Source organism: Lichenostomus cassidix, chromosome 1 (assembly GCF_008360975.1).
Source record: "Lichenostomus cassidix isolate B80296 chromosome 1, HeHo_3.0, whole genome shotgun sequence".
Classification (NCBI taxonomy): Eukaryota; Metazoa; Chordata; class Aves; order Passeriformes; family Meliphagidae; genus Lichenostomus; species Lichenostomus cassidix.
In genome coordinates this window covers 72,606,332-72,626,496 of record NC_139479.1, presented here as the reverse complement: position 1 = coordinate 72,626,496, position 20,165 = coordinate 72,606,332, and the positions used below count along the sequence as shown (strand labels likewise).

At 38.7% G+C, this 20,165-nt stretch overlaps 1 protein-coding gene across 1 annotated transcript in view; it reads left to right on the top strand.

Moving 5' to 3' along the window:
- Window positions 1-1,494: 1,494 nt before the first annotated feature.
- Window positions 1,495-20,165, top strand: part of DDX10 (DEAD-box helicase 10) — a 153,833-nt gene continuing 135,162 nt past the window's right edge. Inside the window, exons 1-9 of the mRNA XM_085063776.1 lie at window positions 1,495-1,727; window positions 4,271-4,331; window positions 4,568-4,698; window positions 6,356-6,514; window positions 6,963-7,083; window positions 8,218-8,407; window positions 10,434-10,560; window positions 11,815-11,977; window positions 13,275-13,359. Of these exons, the coding sequence (XP_084919902.1) occupies window positions 1,554-1,727; window positions 4,271-4,331; window positions 4,568-4,698; window positions 6,356-6,514; window positions 6,963-7,083; window positions 8,218-8,407; window positions 10,434-10,560; window positions 11,815-11,977; window positions 13,275-13,359 (1,211 nt within the window). The 5' untranslated portion in view covers window positions 1,495-1,553. The remainder of the gene's footprint in view (window positions 1,728-4,270; window positions 4,332-4,567; window positions 4,699-6,355; window positions 6,515-6,962; window positions 7,084-8,217; window positions 8,408-10,433; window positions 10,561-11,814; window positions 11,978-13,274; window positions 13,360-20,165) is intronic.

Here is a 20,165-nt window from a genome sequence, read left to right as displayed (position 1 = left end):
AAAGCAAACATCTCTATGATCATAGGTTCCCCTGATCTCAGGAAGGAAGAAAAACATCTTTCAGTGATACACTCAACATACATATGTCAAAAGTGGAGCTAATTAAGAGACACTCCCTTTTCCCTTGGCTTCCTGGAATCCCAAACCCTCATCACAGACAGTAATTATTTTGAGAGTCTTTCACTGTTCCCCTCATCAACGTGTTTACTTCTTCCTTATGCCATTGCATAAGTACGTTTGTAATTTTCTCTTCCTGATGTGGCACAATAATTCCACAGCCTGTTTTTGTTTTTAATTCCGTGTGCTGATGAAGTGCTAAAACTGACTCAGCGAATTGTTTCTGACCACTGAACAACTGCAGAGCTACGCAGAGCTTCTCATAGGGAGGGGTTAAGAATTGGTGAACATAAAGATAGTGTAATATAAATCTGCAAGTTGATTAAATCTAGATCCTTTGAGAGATATGTGCCTCTTACAGAGACAAGCCTTATATCATGCAGTGTAAAACAACTTCCCTGTGACTTTCTGCTAACCCTTTGCATAGTTCAAGGCTCTGAGCCAAGGCTATTAAGACTGGCTACAGCTGTATTATGAAAAGTCAAAGCACACATCAGAGGTTAAACTCAGCACCTTAAACACAAGGCCCACTGTGTCTTCCAATTGTATTTTGATTTTTACAAATTTGTCTGTTTTTCCCCTGTAATGAACGAATGAACAAATAAAGCATTAACAGCCTTGTCACAGAACTCTTCCTCCTGATTCCAGCTCCAGAGTACTCCCTCCACCTCTGGGGTCCTCAGCATGAGAAAGACATGGACCTGTTGGAATGGGTCCAGAGGAGGCCATGAAGATGATCAGAGGGATAGAGCACCTCTCCCATGAGGAAAGGCTGAGACAATTAGATTTGTTCAGCCTGGAAAAGAGAAGGCTTTGGGGTGACCTAATTGCAGCCTTCCAGTACCTGAAGAGGGTCTACAAGAAAGCTGGAGAGGGACTTTTTATAAGAACATGCAGTGATAAAATAAGGGCGAATGGCTTCAAACCAGAAGAGGGCAGGTTTAAATCAGGTATTTGGAAGAAATTCTTTGCTGTGGGGGTGGTGAGGCACTGGAACACTTCCCAAAGAAATTGTGGATGCCACATCCCTGTAAGAGTCCAAGGACAAGTTGGATCGGGCTCCGAACAACCTGGTCTAGTGAATGGTGCCCCTGCCCATGGCAAGGGGGCTGGAACCAGCTGATCTTTAAGGTCCTTTTCAATCCACCACCACACTCCTCGGGGCAAAATTTACGCCAGCACTAAGCACACATCCCTCTTCTATTAAGGCTTTTAATTTTCCTTCCCGTTTTATAATCTCTCCCACAGCGTAGTCCCCTTGCTGCGGCACGAGCTCATTTCCCTGGGCTGCACGGCACGCACTGCGATTTTCCCCACAGCGCGCCGGGCCGGAGTCGCTCCGGGCCAGCCCGAGCGGCGGCGCGGCCCCAGTGACGCGCTCCGCCTGCGCCCGGCCCCGCCCCGGCCGTGCGGACCCACGCGGGGCGGCGGGCGGCATGGGCCGGAGCGGCGGCGGGGCGGCTATGGACCCCGTGCGCAGCTTCGAGCGCTGGAAGAAGAAATACACCCGGCGCACCAACAGGCTGCGGCTGCAGCGCAAGCAGAGGAAGCGGCCCGAGTGGCAGGTGGAGCGGGAGAACATCGGGCGCCTGGTGCAGCGCTACCCCGAGGTACGGCCGGGCCGGGAGCGAGGGGCTGTGCCGGCGGGAGGGCACGGCGGAGAAGCGGCTCCTCTCCCTCTCCTCGTGTGCCGTGTGCGTGGATAGGACTGGCAGAGATGGTAGCTGTGTGAGGGTCCTGGGCAGGGGTGGGGAGCTCCTCTGGCCAGTAGGGTGGTGTGCTGGGAGACACTGCTCGTTAGCAGGCAGAGGGCTTTTACCTCCACGGGGTAGGGATGGTGCTCTGCTCTTTTCCCCCAGGCGGAGGAGGAGGGGCCAGTAGCCGCAGTTCCAGTGGTTTTGGCGGAGGTGACTGGGCGGGCTGTGGAGCCAGGGGTACTGGGACCCTCGGGCGGGGGAGTTTGTGGTTAGGAGAGCAGACAGGAGGAGGAGGAGGAGGCTGAAGCAGGTGGTGAGAAGTGCCGTGACCAGTGGCACTTGGCCCTTCTCACCGGGCAACGTGGATGTCTCCCGGCTGGAGATGGGACGCGTTTGTCTCCACAGAAGACGCACGACAGGCAAACATCAGTATGAATGAATGTGTTGTTTAACCTCAAGTCAGGAAATAAGTATTTGAGTGCGATACCTGAAGTGAGTGGTGTTGTTTTGTCACCCAGACACCCTTGAATTCCTGCGGGAGATAGTCGGCTTTGGGATCGCACTGATCAGTGGAAAGCACTGTAATTGTGAATAACGGGTTAGATGTGCTCTGCTTGTGGTGCTGCTCTGCCTCCTGCCAACTTCTGCTGAGTGTAAAAGAAGTTGACTACTGAAATACTTTATTTTGAACAAATTCAGACTGCTGCAATAGCCCATCTGATGTATCACAAACCTGTTAAAATCTATCCCTTTAGTTGCACATGGTTGATTACATGAATTCTTCTTTGATGTTAGTAAAATACTTTTCCCTCCTCTAGGCCTACTGTTTTCCTATGCAGACAGTCCCTTGGCTGAAATTAAACAGAAGCTGTATACATCACTGAGTTGTGAATATTTAGCATGTAAAATAATAAGACTGGGAATTAGCCCAATATTTGACGTGATATATAGCATCTTCAAAGTTACCAACTGAATTTGGAAGTGCTCGTCAAAAATTCCAGTATGTAAAAGTCAAAAAAAGACCTTTTTGTGGTGATTCTGGAAGGATTTTTTCCCTTCTCCAAAGTAATATTTGGCAAAAGTTTAATTGCTCTGTTAGGACACAGTGGAAACTTGAAATCTACCTTGCAAGAGCTTTGCCTTAAAATGTGTCAAGACCAGGTTTTAATAGGGGTGGTATTCCCTTTACCTGTTTTTACCTTTTATTTTTAGAGATTAAATTAATGTGTTAGGCTACTTGTCTTGATTTTACTGGAGAGAACTAGGCTGAAAAGAGTAGTGTTGTGATTTAGATGCATTAAACACCTCTAACCCCTCACTCTTCTATAATAGGCAGAGCCTGTAAAAGGCTTGGTACCTCAAGGAGATAAAAGGCTGATCTGACAGCTCAGTAGCTCTTCATCTGAGGCCTTCTCTGGAATTGTTAACACAAGAGGTCAGGAGGGTCTGAAGACTGTTTTGCTTGGTCCATGATTTGGGAGGTTTCTGGTCAGCAGTTTGTTGGAGATAAACAATACCTATTAGAAATACATGAGTTGTAAGCTCCAAGTTTGATATTTAGAAATCTGTTTATGGATTTTAATCAGCATGCATTTAAAGCTGTATATTCTACCTTCTTTTTTCACCTCAGGTTTTATAAATATTGTAGTCTCTATCTTTTTCTTCTTGAGTTCTATGTTTTTTTTCTGTCCTGCTACTATTTGTTGTTAACTTTGCCAGTGAAAGCTGTTCACATCTGCTAGAACAGACTTGAAAATACTACATTTTTTTCAAGATCTCTACTTGATGCCTCATGTTTTTAAATCATTGAACAAACTTCATGCTAGGGGGGACTGTGTGTGTGTGTGTAATTAATAGCTCTCAAGTATGGATGCATACAGAGAAATGAGTTGGTATGGGTCAGGACAATGAACTACTTTTTTAGTATTTTTTTTTCCACCCTGTGGGACAGCTCAAAAAAAAATTTGAATACACCGAGTGCTAGAGGTTGGTGAATCTGGTGAGCTTCAGGACACAGGTGAACTCTTCTCTTCCCAGTCAGGTAGTTGTAATATTGCTGCAGCTCTGGGTGCCCAAATAAACCCTGCAGTGAGGATGAGCATACATTCTCAGTAGATCCCTGCTAGGAATCTGAAAACACAGATCTGAAAAGGACAGCTGAGCTGTAATAAGGTGGAGACCAGAGACCTCCTGAGGTCCTGTGATTTCATGGTGGTCTGAGCTTTAAATTGTGCTATTAGCTTGCATTATTTAAGTGTATCATTACTTACTGAATAGTTTATGGTAGACCAGTGGCTTTGGCTTAGGTCAAACTAGGATAGATTGCCTGGCTAGTTAACTTGAATCAGGTCATACTGAACTACTACATATTTATCATAACACCAACTCAAAGAATGCTATTCAATTTATCTTTTATGGTTAGGTTGTAAGCATTGATTACAATTATTTTGTTTCAGATAAATGCAAGTGAAATCCAAAGATTTTCAGATTTTCCGTTGTCAAAGAAAACTCTTAAAGGTGAGTATAGAAGCTTTCTTTGAAAAATAATATAAGTAAAAAGGAATGCATTGTTTATCTGCATCTACACATTTTTTTCCTTTAAACTAGGTTTTAGGTAAGTATTGCCCTGTACAGTGTTGTCTAAACAGAGCAATGCAGTCCCAGACAAATTAAATAAAGTTTTTTCCTTCTTCTTTTTTTTTGTTCCTCTTCCCCTCCCACACTCTCTTCTCTTCTCACCCTGCAAATCCTAGGCTTGCAGGAAGCTCAGTATCGTGTGGTAACAGAGATACAGAGGCAAACCATAGGTTTGGCTTTACAAGGTAAAGATGTACTTGGAGCTGCAAAGACTGGATCGGGCAAAACCTTGGCTTTTATTGTTCCAGTAAGTAATGTACATCCTTCTGTTTGTACTCAAACCAAGTTGTCTGTGAAGTATGGATGTCAGTTCAGGTTAATAGATCCTGAGAAAAAAGTTACAATTCACCTGGTCTAAGTGTTTCAGGAAAGTCAAAATACTTAGGAGTTTAATGAAGCTGTTTGAAAGAAGTGTATTTTTTGTTCTAGGAATATTCCAAGACTTAGAAGTTTCATTTTGATCCCCACATTAGTAGACCCTGTGTGATTTAGGAAGTTTTTCTCTCAAGGATGTTTTCCTGGTGCAACTCCAGTTGTACAATTTTTTTGGCATTTGAAAACTAGATGTATGAAACAGAATGGTGGATTTTCCTCAGTTCCATAGATTTTTTTAGATGAGTGGTTTTTACTCATTTAAAATTCTACAATTTGGACCTTATATATCAAAGTTAACAATAGTGATTGTGGACTTCTATTTCCTTGTTTTTTATGAACTCCTTAGAAATCACTTCTAGGTGAAGGCAGAAAAGTGAGATGAAAAACTCTGTCACGGATGAACATATCTGACAGTTTTACTCAAGGCATCATGATCTGCATTTCATTTCTTAATTTTAAAAGTATAATTGAGGCATGTGCTCTAAGTGTACATGTAAGTGGATACAAACCACATGTTATGATGAGATGAAGGGGAATAAATATTTTTTTACGGAGTTACTGTTTTAAACATTACTTGCATTTTTGTAAGCGTAAATTTCTTTGGAGGCTATTTTGTCAATAACTGTGGCAACAGTAGCAGGTGCTTTGAATACCCTCTCTAGTAAAGATTTGTGCTTTATGCTGTTTTTTTTCTTTTAATCTTATTAGTAGAGAATAAACAAATGTAGGCGACTTCAAAAGTCTTGTGAATTTGAGAAACAAGAGTGAGATTACTCCATTAATTAATCAAAGAGTAGAAGTACTTTGTTTTACAAACCTTATTTTAAAACAGTTTTAGAGAAAAGGGCTAAGAGAGGAGCTGAAGAGATGAGGAGTAGAAAAAAATTAATTGTACAAGTATGCTTACCAGCTCTCAGTATTTCAGAAGGCTTCAGATATTCATACCTGTAAAGTCCTTGTGTTAGGATTAGCTAACTAATACAGTGTTTCTGCAGCATGAATTCATAAGAGGAGGAATAATCCTGGTGTCAGCTGTATGGCAACTTCAGTTGGAATGCTCTATATGTGATGTGTAGATAGTACTGTTACAAGTCTATAAGCCAGAATTAAAGCTTCAATAATTAATGTTCTTCCAGGTGCTCATTCTGTTCCTGGTTCCCACAAAACCTTAGGAGCAGGGAAATTTCTCCTATTTGTCTATACTGATTTCTAGTATCATATAAATGGCCTAATTTCTAGAATTTAGCAGAGTAGGATTAATTGTGCAGTAAAATGTTTATGATTTACTGCCCATTACTGTCTGTCATAGGTTGATACTGGAGAATTTTGCTACAGCAAGTATCATTACTGTTAGTTAGAATTTATATATAATTAGACTATATGAAATATGCTCTGATATTTCTTCACATCATTATTTTAATTCATGTAGCTTTGTCTTTTTTTTTTAAATGACACTTTTTGTTACGAATTTGTTGTTACCCATTTTCCTTCTGAGATTTTTGTGATGATAACATGGAAATTGCTTTCAGGCTTTGGAGCTCCTCTATCGCCAGCAGTGGACTTCAGCTGACGGACTGGGGGTTCTGATAATATCGCCTACGCGGGAGCTGGCGTATCAAACCTTCAAGGTGCTCCGTAAAGTGGGCAAGAATCATGAGTTCTCAGCTGGCCTTATCATTGGAGGAAAGGTGTGTCCTCTCTTGCAGTTTGCTGTATGGAAGCATAGTTGAATGCTGTTATTAAAGGCTAGTTTAGGAAGGAAACACTGGCATTGAGAAGTCAAGGAGGAGAGTAGTTAATGGGAACCATCAGCGGCCCATTAATTTCCTTGTGTTTATTCTGTGTCTTTTGAAGCTTTTGCATATTTAAAATCTTTTCAGGGTCCATGGCTGGATGGACCTTCCTGCCAAGTCTTCCAGGACTATCCTGTTAATTTAGATTATTCTGCAATACCTTTTCCTCAAGCCACGGGTGTGAGCATGCTGAAGAAATGGTGACATATCTGTGGGAAGAGGAAAGGCTGCTCCTTGACTGTTCTTTCTAAAAGCTATCAATAGGTTAAACTGACCTGACCATTTCTGGTACTGAACTTCAAGTGTGAACAACTAGAGCTAAGCTGGTTTAACTCCTTTTCAGGATCTGAAAGAAGAGTCTGAAAGAATCCACCACATCAATATGCTAATTTGCACTCCAGGACGGCTTTTACAACACATGGATGAAACTTCATATTTCTATGCATCTGATCTACAAATGTTGAGTAAGTGTTTTAAGTACTTGAAAGTACTCAGGAATATATTGTAACGGCTCGTAATTGTGTACAGCACTTCCTTGCATAAAAAGTTTAGTCTTGTCATGGTATGTAGATGAAATGGCATTTGAGCTCACACATGCTAAAATTAAATCAGAAAACAGCAAAACTTGTTTCTTGTGTTTACTTATTCTGAAACAGTTGCTGAGCATGCCTTCCTTAGGATGATAAGAACAAGCAGGGGTTTTAGTAAGGAGCACAAACCCCAGTGTAATGCCCCATACAATCCTTTATATTTGTCTCTACTAATGCTAAACTTACCTTTACGGCTATGTCTCTTGTGTCTTACCTGACATGATAAAACTATCTATATGGAATATCCACTGCAGTGTGTGTATTTTGGACCATTCTAGAAAACATTTTTCTTTGTGTTTTAAGACGGATTTCTGCTCCTTTTACTGTTTTGTTTGCGTTGTTAGCATTGTTTGTTTTCATCCTTCCAGCCTGAACAAAAATTTTCAGTGTAATGAAAAAGTTTGCCTGCTACTAAGAACTGCATAATCTTTAGCATAGCTTGAGAAACTTAGAAGCAATTAAGGAGCTAATGAAGCTGATAAAATGTGAAATTATGCTTGCTACACTTAGTACGATTCATGGCAGTTAGAGAAGAATTGCATGAAATGTAGGCTCTTTTAAAGCTTTGTCTCTGTGCTACTCGGTTTGTACCTTGTATTTCAGTGGCAAATTCAGCTTACGTACATGAAAGTGTTTTGCTGTGTCACAAATACTGCAACACTGTTTTACATTCTGTGCTTTTGTTTCAATAATAGGACAGGGAGTCTGTTAGCAAATTGCCAAATTTACTGTTTATTTGAGATGCTGATTTTTTGCTTCAGCATGTGAAACTGAGGGCTGTAGTGCATAGATCATGGGAAATGCTGTGATTTCTGTTGCAGTATTTTTTTAAAAACATGTTTTATGAAGTACATGAATATCTAAAGAGAATCCTGTCATGTACAGTAGTTTAAATTAATCTCTGCATTCGAAGTACAGATGGAATTTTGTGCTATATAGATTTAATGTAGGCGCTTTTAAAATAACTAAATCTAAAACCACATTTCTCATCTTTATCCTTCAATCCAGTTCTTGATGAAGCTGACAGAATTCTAGACATGGGGTTTGCTGATACAATGAATGCAATCATAGAAAATCTACCTAAGAAACGCCAAACCTTGCTTTTTTCTGCAACACAAACAAAATCTGTCAAGGATCTCGCACGGCTGAGTCTGAAAGATCCAGAATATGTTTGGGTTCATGAGAAAGCCAAATTCAGGTATGTTGGGATTTTTTTTTTTCTGGGGAGGGTTAGACAGTGATCCTACTTAACTGCTTCTCTGACAGTTCCCTGAATCAGAGGTTGCATTGTGCATCCATCACTGGATCACTGTCTGATTCTGCTGTGTGCCTTCCTGAAAGCAAGGAATTTCCAAATAAGAGGGGACTAGTTCTGACTGAATCATCACAGGGAGGCTGAACCTGTGCTTGTCTTGTCTCCTCAGGCAGCTTCTCAGACTGGAAACTTTTTTCCTAGGGAGGAAGCTGCAGAGTGGATTATAACCAGTGTCCTGGGTCTAGCAGCACTCAGTTCTGAATTACTCCTTTTTTTTGTTGTTTGGCTTCCTTGCCTCCTGCATGTGTGTACTTATGTGCAAAACCACCTCGTGTGTGTGCTGTTTATAAATCTGGCTTTCCAAGAAAGTGCTACCCTATTGGGGAAGTGCAGAATGACAGTCTTGTTTGTGTGTTTAGTATTAGGTGCCCAAAAGAAAGCATGTGGTATTAGAATGTGCAGTAACTTTTGTGGCTTCCTGATGTGCTGCATTTTCTGTGCATGTTTAGGGCTCTGGCCCTGTGTGCACAAAGTAAATTTGTCCTGCCATACAGTTTGGAGCAGGATGGGAGGCCCTTGCTGGAAGGGGGAAGTATGTGGTGTGCCATGCTCAAAAAGTTTTAATGTCTCACTAAAGGAGTGTTACTTTTTGGCACATTATTTTCTTCTGAAATCCAAATGAAGAATGTTATTTTGCATTTCTGTGGGCTTGATCATCTGAGTGTCAAATTACTTATGAACATGGATGATTCTTTTTCTGCTCTTCTATGAAATATGCATCTATTTCCATATGTAAGATGCAGCAGAAAGGTGAAGCACAGTGATAAAAATGGCTTTCCTGGGAGCAAACAAGAAACCATCAGGAAAATGCACAACAGAGCCTCATTGAATTTGGAGGAAGTTTTTGCTATTTGTTTTGATTATTTCTGTATTGTACTGCAAATACCTTTTTTAAATCAGAATTACTGTCAAAGGTGTCTCAAATAAGCATGATTGCCAGAAAAAAAGTGTTGTTAATATCATCGTAGCAGAAGATGATGTACAAATGTAGTACGTAGTCTTCATTTTGGGGACTTTCTGTTTCACAGATCTTCACATTTGGTGAAGTCTATTTTAAAGTACATTTAATTTTTAAAAGTATTTGAGAGAATGTAATTAGATAGCAAACCAAATCAGAAAAAAGGAAAGTATTAATTTGTTTTAGAATTGAGTGCCTTAGTAGTACAGGTTATTGCCTCATAAAAGCAGTTTCTTCTGAAAGACTTAGAAAGCAAAAAGTGCTGTGGCGTAATTAAAATAATAGAATAAAAACTGGAGGAGTGTCTTGTAATTTTCATCTTCCCAAGTGACCACCTTTAAAAAATTAATTTTGAGCATCCTTGGTCTGTTTACGGGGAAGCAGAGGGACTGTAAGAGTTGAGCATTTAGATGTGTTTCAAAGCCAAATATTCCAAAGAATTTTTTTGTTGTTTTATTTCTGTTTTAAAGAACAGAAATGCGAGTTCAGATAACAATTCAGAGCTTTAGAAAGTCACTTTGCATGTCAGTGTAATCAGTAGAAGTGCTTTTTTTTTGTGTGTGATTAGACTGCTTTGACATTGCCTTAAGCACAAATGATGCTTTAATAGGACTAATAGATAAAATTGCATTTTAAGTCAAGGCAATTTGAATGTTGCTGCTTAGACATGGAAAGAGTTTGCCTTGCTAGTAAATGAATTCTGAAGTAATGTCAAAAGTCATCTGTCCCTCCCCGCTGGTTTTTAATAAGGAAATTGATGTAGATTTCAAGTGAAGCTGCTAAGACTTGTTCCTCAAAGTGGGAGAGCTTTGCAGCCTGACTTTTTTTCTCCTTTTTCTGAGTATGTGTAAGACACTATTAGCTTAAAAGAATGGTGTGACATTTCTGTGATTTATCTAAATGTACTTTTTTGGTGTGGGTTTGTTTTGTTTATTTTTTTTTCTTCTTTAGTACCCCAGCAACTTTAGATCAGAACTATGTTGTCTGTGAGCTTCAGCAAAAAGTAAACATGTTATACTCTTTCCTGAGAACTCATTTGAAAAAGAAGAGCATTGTGTTTTTTGCAAGCTGTAAAGAGGTATGTTTCTGTTCTACCCCTTCTCCCCGCAGCGTGTTAAAACTAATAAAATGCAGATATTAATGTAGATGTCAAAGGACCAAAGAGGTGAGATTTTGGATTAATCTGCCAAAGGAAATTGGAGGAACAAAACATCACTTGCTGCGTGTCATGGAGTGCCTGGCTTCAGGGCAGTTCAGCAACCCAGGCTAAGTACAGGAAGGTTCTGGAAACCTCAGTGTACTCAGCCATTTTTGTGGTGTTAAAAATGAATGCTAGAAGTTAATGCCTGTAAGGCCCAGCTGTTTCAGTTTTGTCTTGTGACATGGTTCATAGCTTACAAAGTATTTCAGTAGCTGTGCTTGCTTTCCTTACAAGCTTTTAAGTCTGCCTATTTGAGAAAGTGTGATTGTGAAACAGTACAGGGAAAGGTTTTTTTTACACAACAAGTAATCCTTCACATACCTACGTGTATAAGTGTTGTGGGACTGTTCTGTTGAAGCATTTGCATGGGTTTGGCACAGGTATTTGTATCTGTAACTATTGCATGTATCAAGTATTTTACAATGCCAGGTATTCCTTGCTAGTATAATACAGTGCTAGTATTTTACAATAATAGACCATTTTACAAGGGTCTAGTAAATATTCATTGCAATTCTTTCACTTGGGCAAGAAGTTGCAATATTTTTGTTGTTCTGCAGTTGACTTGGGGGTACACTGAAGTGGTTGTACAGAAATTCCCAGAGCTGCAGCTGTTCCTGCAGTTTATGTATCTGCTTATTTAAAAAGATACTAGGTAGCTGCCTGCTATAAAATTAAGCTGCATCATGGGTACTGTAGGTAAGGGTAAACAGGCTGATTTTATGGGAAAAACTGTTGAAATAGTAAACTGAGACTGTAGATTGAGCTGAGTTGCAAGTACAAAACACAGCACCCCTCCACTACTGTCTAAAAGCAGTGCTGCTGATGGACTTCTGATACTTTGGTTCTTTGCGTGCAGCCTGACTACTCACATCCCAAGTTGTTCTTGCTGTTACCTGCTCTGGCTTCCTTTAGGAAATGCCATCAAAAAGCTTGACAATGTTTTGCCACAGTTGGTTTAGTCTTTTAGTACCTGGGTGTGTAATAAGGTCTCAAAATAATGTCTCTTGTCTCTGATGTGAAGAAACGTTTATTTAATTTGATGTGCCATGTCAGTTGCTCTATCCACTGTATATGGTCTTAACAAGTTTAACATTGCATCGTAACTTTTTTCTGTCCTGATTTGCTGGGCAGGTCCAATATCTATTCAGAGTGTTCTGTAAGCTTCAGCCTGGTCTTCCTGTACTAGCACTCCATGGCAAGCAGCAGCAGATGAAGAGAATGGAAGTCTACACTTGTTTTGTTCGGAAAAAGGCAGCAGTGCTTTTTGCTACAGATATTGCAGCTCGTGGCCTGGGTAGGTACCCACAGCAGCAACAGCTAAACCTTTTGAGCCCTTATCAGATTTCATACTCTGAGGTCCAACCCAATTTGTGAAAAATAAGCTGTAGTTTGCTTAGGAGCTCATTAGGGTGTCTGAAAAGAGAGATGCTTCTTAAAGTTTTGCTGTTTCTTTAGAAGAGGCCCACTTCATTTGTACTTTTCTTTTGATCCCAGAAAAACTTATGTGGTATGGAAATAGTGATGTATTTGCTTACTACATGCTGTAAGGCAAGATTTCAGCAGTTTTAAGTATTTCTGATATGCCTGTATCCCGTGGGTTATTCCAAAGGATATGCAAAGTTACTAACCTACCAGTATGTGGAAATGGAAACCTGGAATTTTAATTTCTGATACATGAGTGGCAATACAGGATTGTATTGGTAAGGAGACAGAGATGAGGATAAAAAGATTTCTCTTTTCTTTTTGTACTTTGAGGCGTTTAAGTATAACACAGACTTTTCAGGAGTTCACTTGTTCTCTGGGATAGCAAACTCTGTTGTCCAAAATGTGAGGTTTTGTCACTGTGCTGCAAAAAGAAGGAAGGTGCTCTAAAATCTGAAGGCCGGAATTAAAACTGTTTATCATACCTTCTATACTTCTGAAACCTCACCAGTGACTATCTAATTTGGGTATGGTTAGTTTGGTGTAGAGTGTGGGCATAATTGTGGAATACAGTGTACCTGCAGACTTGGTTAGGAAGTAACACTCCAGTGCAAAGCATGCTGCTGCTGGGTGAAGTGCAGCAGTTAGAAAGTGTTTATTGTTAATACCAATTCGCAGCCAAGGTTGACATTTGTCAGGCTTGGTCACCCCCTCCCGTCTTTGAGAGGGACTATGGTATTTCTGTACATGACAGCTGAAGTAGTGCAGTCTCACCACAGCTAACTTCAAACCTCAGTGGTGTAGGATATTAACAGTGTGGGTGAAAAGTGGGTCAGACATTGTTATATAATTGTTAACTATAGTGGTGTTTTATCATCTGTGTGATACAAAGCATGTCTATTCTTGTCAAGTGTGAAATTATGTTCCATTCATTGCACTGTCATAATTTAGGAAACGAACACACAATTAATTTAACTTTCTTTGATGGAGAGAGTGATTGTTTATGTATGCTAATACATGCAACTAGTTTTGTTTCAGAGGTTGTAAACCTAATGTCTATAAATGGGTCCAAGTGATGGTTCTTACAGGATTACTGCTCCAAAATAATATCCTCATGAATAGGAGGGTTTTGAGTCCAGTGAACTTATTTGATGCATTTTTTTACGCAGATTTTCCAGCAGTGAACTGGGTCATTCAGTTTGATTGTCCAGAAGATGCAAACACATACATCCACAGAGTGGGAAGAACAGCCAGGTTTGTTTGCACTTTTCATTAGTATTTTAATGTTTAAAATTAGATCACTGTAGGGACAGATTATTGGCTAAAGACTCACTTGAAAAAAATTAAGACATATATTAGAAAGAAAAAGGCTGTTATCACTAAAAGACCCTTTTGATTAGTTAAGAGTAATGATTTAACTTAATTTCTTAGTGAGCTTCAGAGACTTGTTGTAGCAGACGAAAATATCCCTGGTTGTTTCCTCTGATCAGGGAAGATTAACAGTGAGGAAACAGAAAACCTTTTTCACTTGGCAGGTTTACCTCAGAGGCTGAGTTCAGTGTGTTTGTGGGTGGAAAAGCTTGTTTTGCTACTGGCATTTATAGATAAATAAGGTTTTAGACTGTGGATCCAATTTCTTTGTGTCATTGAAGACTCTTCAAAAGAATGGAAATATTTCTTCCTTATTTTAATTTGGGAGGAAGGAATCAAATGTTAATTACAGGTTAAATTTTTAATTTTCTAAGCCTTTTGTGGAATTATATTCTTAGGCATAGCTTTAGTTAAAATATTTGTGACTAAGTCTTTATGATGGGAGTTACCCAGATACACTGTTGAAAACCAGATCCTTCATCTCTGAAGTAGATTTTTAAGTCAAACAGAAGCTGTTACTGCATATAATTCAGTAGATCAAAAACCTTATGCAATTATCTGAAGGATGAAATGCAAGACCTAGCATTATATCTTGTCTATAATTTAATTTGTTTGTAGTAGAGCTTGCAATATAGGCAGTTGTCAAACCTAATGAGAGAGTACTTGCTTAGAATAGGATTTCAACACTATAGGAATTCGAGATCTGTGTTCCTGGATCAGAAGGCTGTAAATTTTAGTGACTATACCATGAGAGTGCACTTCCAGCACTCTCTCAAAATGTAGAAGTTTTAGCCACGTTTTCATTGTAATTGGTAACATTTCTGCCCCATTCTGTCTCTGTGCTCTCTGTTTTCTGATCTGCTACAGTAGAAGGGAATGGTAAATTTTTAAATGGCTTTGAAAAAGACTTGTCAATGAACAAAGTCAGTGGATGTTATACATAATTAGCTAAAACACATAGCTATTTTGCTAATTTAAAATTTAGATATAATCTTATGCATACCAATTGAGAGAAAAGCATATAGGCTTGGTTAGAATTCTGTAATATTTTCTTCTTTGTCTTTCTGTTTTTTTTAAGTCCTGTGTGGCTTCCACAGAAGGCTTGTAATTTTGTCTTTATGGCATGCTGTCATCATGGAAGGAAAACAATGTATTTGGCACTGTTTAATTGGCAGTGTTTAGGATACTGGTTGAGCTCCTTCTGAGCCTTGTCACTGAGTTAAAGCACCTCCCTGGAGTTTTAATCCTCAGGCCTTTTCCCATTGCTTATTAGGAACTGAGAAGAGCAATTTTAAGTAGGTTTAGCATGGGGAAACAGCTCTAAAGAGCTACAAAGACAAACAACTCCCCTTTGTCATAATGCTTTTATTCAAATGTCACTCTGAGAGGACCTTAGCCTGGCAACCTTAAGGGTCTGTCTTCAGTGGCCTCTTAAACACAGCCTGCTGTGATTGCTTGATGGACAGTTTTAGACAGAAAATTGGGGCAGAGTGTCTGTCTCAGGGGCTGTTGGCTGTGCTGGATGCCTGATGGGGCTGTAGTTTGCATGTCCTTCTGTGTGAATTTTTCAGTAGGGAGACCTTACAGAAATTGGGAGTACGTCTGAGCAAGTTGTGTGAGCTGGAGGGTGTTGACTGACAGTGAAAACAAAATCCTTCTGTAGGAAAAGCTTCACGGGTATTTTCTGTTTCTTAATCTGTTACAAAGATCAGCAGGTTCTACTTGTACTGGGCATTCATTTTGAAGAAACATACAGGCTCACTCCATCCTTAAGGTAAAGCAGTTGTGGAAGGAAATTTGTTAAGGAAACTTAATAGCATGAAATAAATCTTTGAAAATAAAACAAGGGAGATGTCTAATAATTTTAAGTAAGTACTGTGCAATGAGTAAATATGCTAATGTGGTTTTTGATGTGGGTAATTGAGAATGTAGTTCTCATTGAAATCTGAGTGTTGAGTAGGAAGCTTCACTTGTTTTCAGTAGCTGCAGTTTGTATGAGAAGCTTGTATTTCTTCTAGAAACTTGATAAAAATGAACTGAACTGCAATTTAGTAGTCGTCATTAATGAAGGTAGAGATAATTACAAATTTTCATGGGTTATGAGAATATAATTGCATAGAATGAAAGCTAAATTAAATATCACAGCTAATTAAGAGGCTGTTAAACTGTAATTAAAACTGGGATGCCGAATACTGTTTACTTTTGAAGTCAAATTATTTTGTGATACAAAAGTAAATATGAAAGGAGAGAAACTATGTTAGGGATGAAGCTGGAAAACCTTTGACTATGTCTATATTACAATTTTGCAAAGCTTGATCTATGGCAAGAGGTAACGGTTTATTTTTAGGTTCATAAGGCCACTGTGTTCCCTAAGAAACATTTCACTGGCATTTTACCCTGTTGAAGAACATAAATTGCAACTCCTGCATTTTTGATTTATGGTAAAGTAAGATCAAGAAAATCTGGGTGTTGTCCAGCAATGCTTTTACTTTATAGTAGAATTGACATATATTGAGTGGGTTTTTTTAATAAACTTGAAAGGTATGCTACAATTGGAGTGATTGGAAGCTGTTTCTTCCAGCTGCTTTTAATGTCTTAACTAGTTCAGTGACAGAATTTCTAAAATACTGGCAATATGGTGGGCAGTCCAATAAGTACTTCTGGTGTTATTTTTGCCACACAATTTGTCAGAAAAGTCAGTAGATTAAAACACTAGATTACAGCGTTTCCCTGGGGGTTTTAGTTCTAAAAATTCTAAATAAAAGCTGGTTGTAGCAATTGTCTGCAAAACTAATTTCTTCTGGCTTTTAATTTCTATTGATGCCTTCTATTCTGTAACCTATGAAGTCTGCAGTTGAATGTATTCCTTGATGAATTTTGTGAAACAAGTTACAGTGCCACTAGGGGACAGCAGAAGATAATAATAACTTTTGAAGTATACTGGTACTCACTTTTTTTTCCAACTGTTTTTCCAAACATAATGTCTAAGTTGTATGGCATGAAAAAAACATATAGGGATATTTTTCTTCCAGTCACGATTGCATTGGTGAGACAAGACACCAAAAAGTCTATTTTTTTTTTTTATTCATGCTTAAATATCTTCAATTTTGGATGTACCTATATCCTAGCAAGTCTCAATAATTAATTATTTTCTTTCCTGGCACTACATTCATCCCTCCACTTAATGTTTAATTTTTTTTTTTTTGCTTCAGAAGCTACTATTAAAAACTGCTGCTTGAGTTTAGTGTTTTTTCTGTCATGAGTCTTTTTTTAAAGACACCGACACTGGAATGTTAACGAGGAAAAATCTTTTTGCTCTGCAGTTTTCATCTGTGGTATGTCCAGAGCTACATGCAAGATATAGGTCTGACTGGCTCAGACTTGTGATGGTATTTAATGCAGCCTAGCTGATTGGGTTTCTTAGGTGCTTACACTGATTTAGGAAGGTCATTGTGATTTTGTTGTTGTCATTAAACATAGTGTGCATACAGGCATGTGGGTTCTGTCTAGCTCTGCGTATGTGTTTTTTCTTTTAGTGAATTGTATTTCTGAAAACAAATGGAATAATAAGACTCCATGTTCCCAAAGCAGAATACTATGTTACCTACCAATATCTACTGATGTGGTATTATGATCATACTGGCTAGTATGATGGTTAGACCCAAAGAGGTATGAATTAAGACTTCTAAGGAGAATGTGTTTCTTGATGCTTTGTGAGTACTGGAGAACACACACACACCTGCCAAATTATGGACAGGTGAAAGAGGCAGGTCGTAGAGTGATCTTATTCTGTCACATAGTTTAGGCTTTGAAGCTCATTAATGCTCATGGGGACTCTCCTTATGTAAATGCACGTTATATGTGTGAAAGTGAGAGTAATAAGCCTTTAGAGTAGTGTGGCAATAAAGCATTTAAAAATGTGAGTACTTAATAGTACCTTTTTCAATGGTGGAAGCTTGATTTTTATTTCTTTTTTTAATTGGGAAAAATATTTTAGGGGTATTTGTCCTGGGTCCTGAATAATCAGGACACTGAGATGACAGCTCCTTGTTTTGAATATTTTTCTGTTTTTATTTTAAGACCCACTGAGGCACTTTTAATATTGTTTAAAAATAAATGCCATATTAAGACTGTCTCATATTATATTGCAGTCAAGTCATCATCCTAACTCAAGTTAAGTAAAAATAGCTGCCAGTGGAGGTCACAAGACATTGTTGACACCACATTTAACTTGGAATTCACATTATTAAATTCTCTAAAATTATACACTGTATCCTAGCTACATTTTTGACTGTGGCCTCTGAAGCTGCAGTTGAACTGACTGGCACTGTGTTATCTGCTAGAATTCTGTTCCTAATGGAATGGTATGAATGTTCCTGTACACTGAACGATTAAGTGCCAAGGTTATTACCTGCTGGTGGGAAGCTATGCTGTAAGCTGGAATAACAAAATAAATAAGCACATGTATTTTAACTCAGCAGAGTGGACACAGCTGCTCTGGGAAATGGATTGCTTCCAGTGTAGGCTGGGGAGCCAACAACCTCCCAAGGCCTTTTGAATTCAATTTATTCTAAGTCTAGCTTGATAAGGTTGATGAGCCACTGCCTGTTCTTATCCATTATTTCTTGTGACCAGGACTGGCAAACAGGAATGCTGCCCCAGTATGACTGAATGAGGGGGATTGTGGTTTTGTGGTATGAGTAAAACCCAGTTGGTTCTCTGAACTTGCCAATAGATATAAATGGGCTGCTTTCCAGACAGAAACAGGAAAAGGATATTAAGTGCTCAGCAGAAAATCAAAAATAAACTGAAGCAATCTCTGACTTCATAGCAAAATTTACTGATAATTTTTGGGGGATACTGAACTATGGTGCATGCAATGGAGAAATAGAAGTGAACAAAGCATTAGAAGTGAGCTAAAGCAAAACCAAAAACTGAAGCCAGTTCATGTTTTGTTGTTTTAATGCTCTGTGGGATGTCAGACTGTTCACAGCTCATGGGAAGATGCTCTTCTCTCTGGGTGAATGGAGGACTCAGGAGTGTACACTGGCTGTCTGCTGTGTTTGCTCAGCTGTGAATGGTCAAGACACTTTCTGGTTCTCTAATTTTTGTTGGGCTGCTTTGGTAGGACTTGCTGTAGACACTACAGCACAGTTTCAGGTTGCAGTGCACACAGACCTCATTAAAGACTTGTTGTTTTAAAGAGAAATACGTATTACAAAAAGAGGCCATTGATCATGTAGATGGGATAGAAATTCCAATATGCATTTATTTTCTGTGCTCATTTGTCATTTAAAAAAACAGAATAACAAATCACCGTATTATGAAAGAAACCCGGCAGTGTAGAAGTTATGATAAATGGTAGATAAAACTCTTCTTGTTCCTGGGCATGGAAAAATAATGTTTTCTTGGTTTGAAGCTTAGATTTCACCAGTCCTCATTATGTCAGAAGGCCCAGAAGGTAGTATGATTGGAAATGAAGTTTTGTCTGAATTGAGCCTGATACTGGAGACCTAAAACTGTTACTTTGTTTAAGAAATATGTTTAGAAATAGTAGCTTATGTAGTGAAATTTAATGCTTGAATTGTAAACAAACATGAATTATTATATTTCTGTTGAAGCCCTTAGGAGTAGATATGGATATTAGTTTCTCTTTGTTAACAGATTTATTTGTTATGTGTATCAGATTGAAATAGATCTACTCAGAATAAAGCTGTCCATTCTGATATGCTTTGGATATATTTTTATAGATTTCTTATATTGTTCCTTTACACAAAAAAGCGCAACACAGACAAATGCCTGCATCAATTAAATGTTTTTTCCTTCGCTACTGTTGTTATTTCATAAAAAAATTGAAAACAGTTAAAATTTTAAATATAAATGACATGCTAGAAATAGTAGAACTTTAGTCACTCTAATTTTTTTCCTAATCCATCTCATATTAAGCATGATTGTTAGGTTATTAGCTAATAACTCACTGCCATTTTTTTTCAGTCTTTGCAAGGACATATCTTTGCTCTTGAAACAGGAGTCTGTGCTGCTTTTTGCATTTTGCTCACCAGTTTTTCCACATGATGAAATCATCTTGTTCTTGATTCTTTATGGAAACTAAAATTATGTACAAAGATTTAAGGAGCATTATTTTTGCAAAAATCAAGTGGTCCAGATAATTTCTGTTCTGAGAAGGGTATGCATGGTGTGTAGTGAATAAGTGATCGCCTTATGTGCTGAATAACTTGGCTTCACAGTGGGAGTAACTTCGATAGTTTTGTATTTATATTTTTGCAACTATGTATGATAAACCAAGGGTCCATCAGAAGAGGAGTGAAAATACATAATTAGGGTGTGTCATAATGCATGTGCAAAATCAGGCACATTTATTGGGATTGGTTTTGATGCTATTCCAAATGCTTAATTTATTGACCTTAATGTTTTGGGGAGAGCAGTCTCTTGCTTGTTTCTGGTAAATCTAGCAGATTTGCTCTGGATGAGGAAGAGACAATTGAGCAGTTGATCTGGCTTTCCTAGTGCCTGATTTCCTTTCTCTGAAAGGATTTACTGTGGAGAGTTTTTGAAATGCTAGACTATCTAAAAGCAGCTTGTTGGCTTGGAATGCAGTACTTTTGGGAATGGGCTGTGATTTAAGGTCACAAGTTTTGCAGTGATACCTTACTTTCTTCTATGTCTTT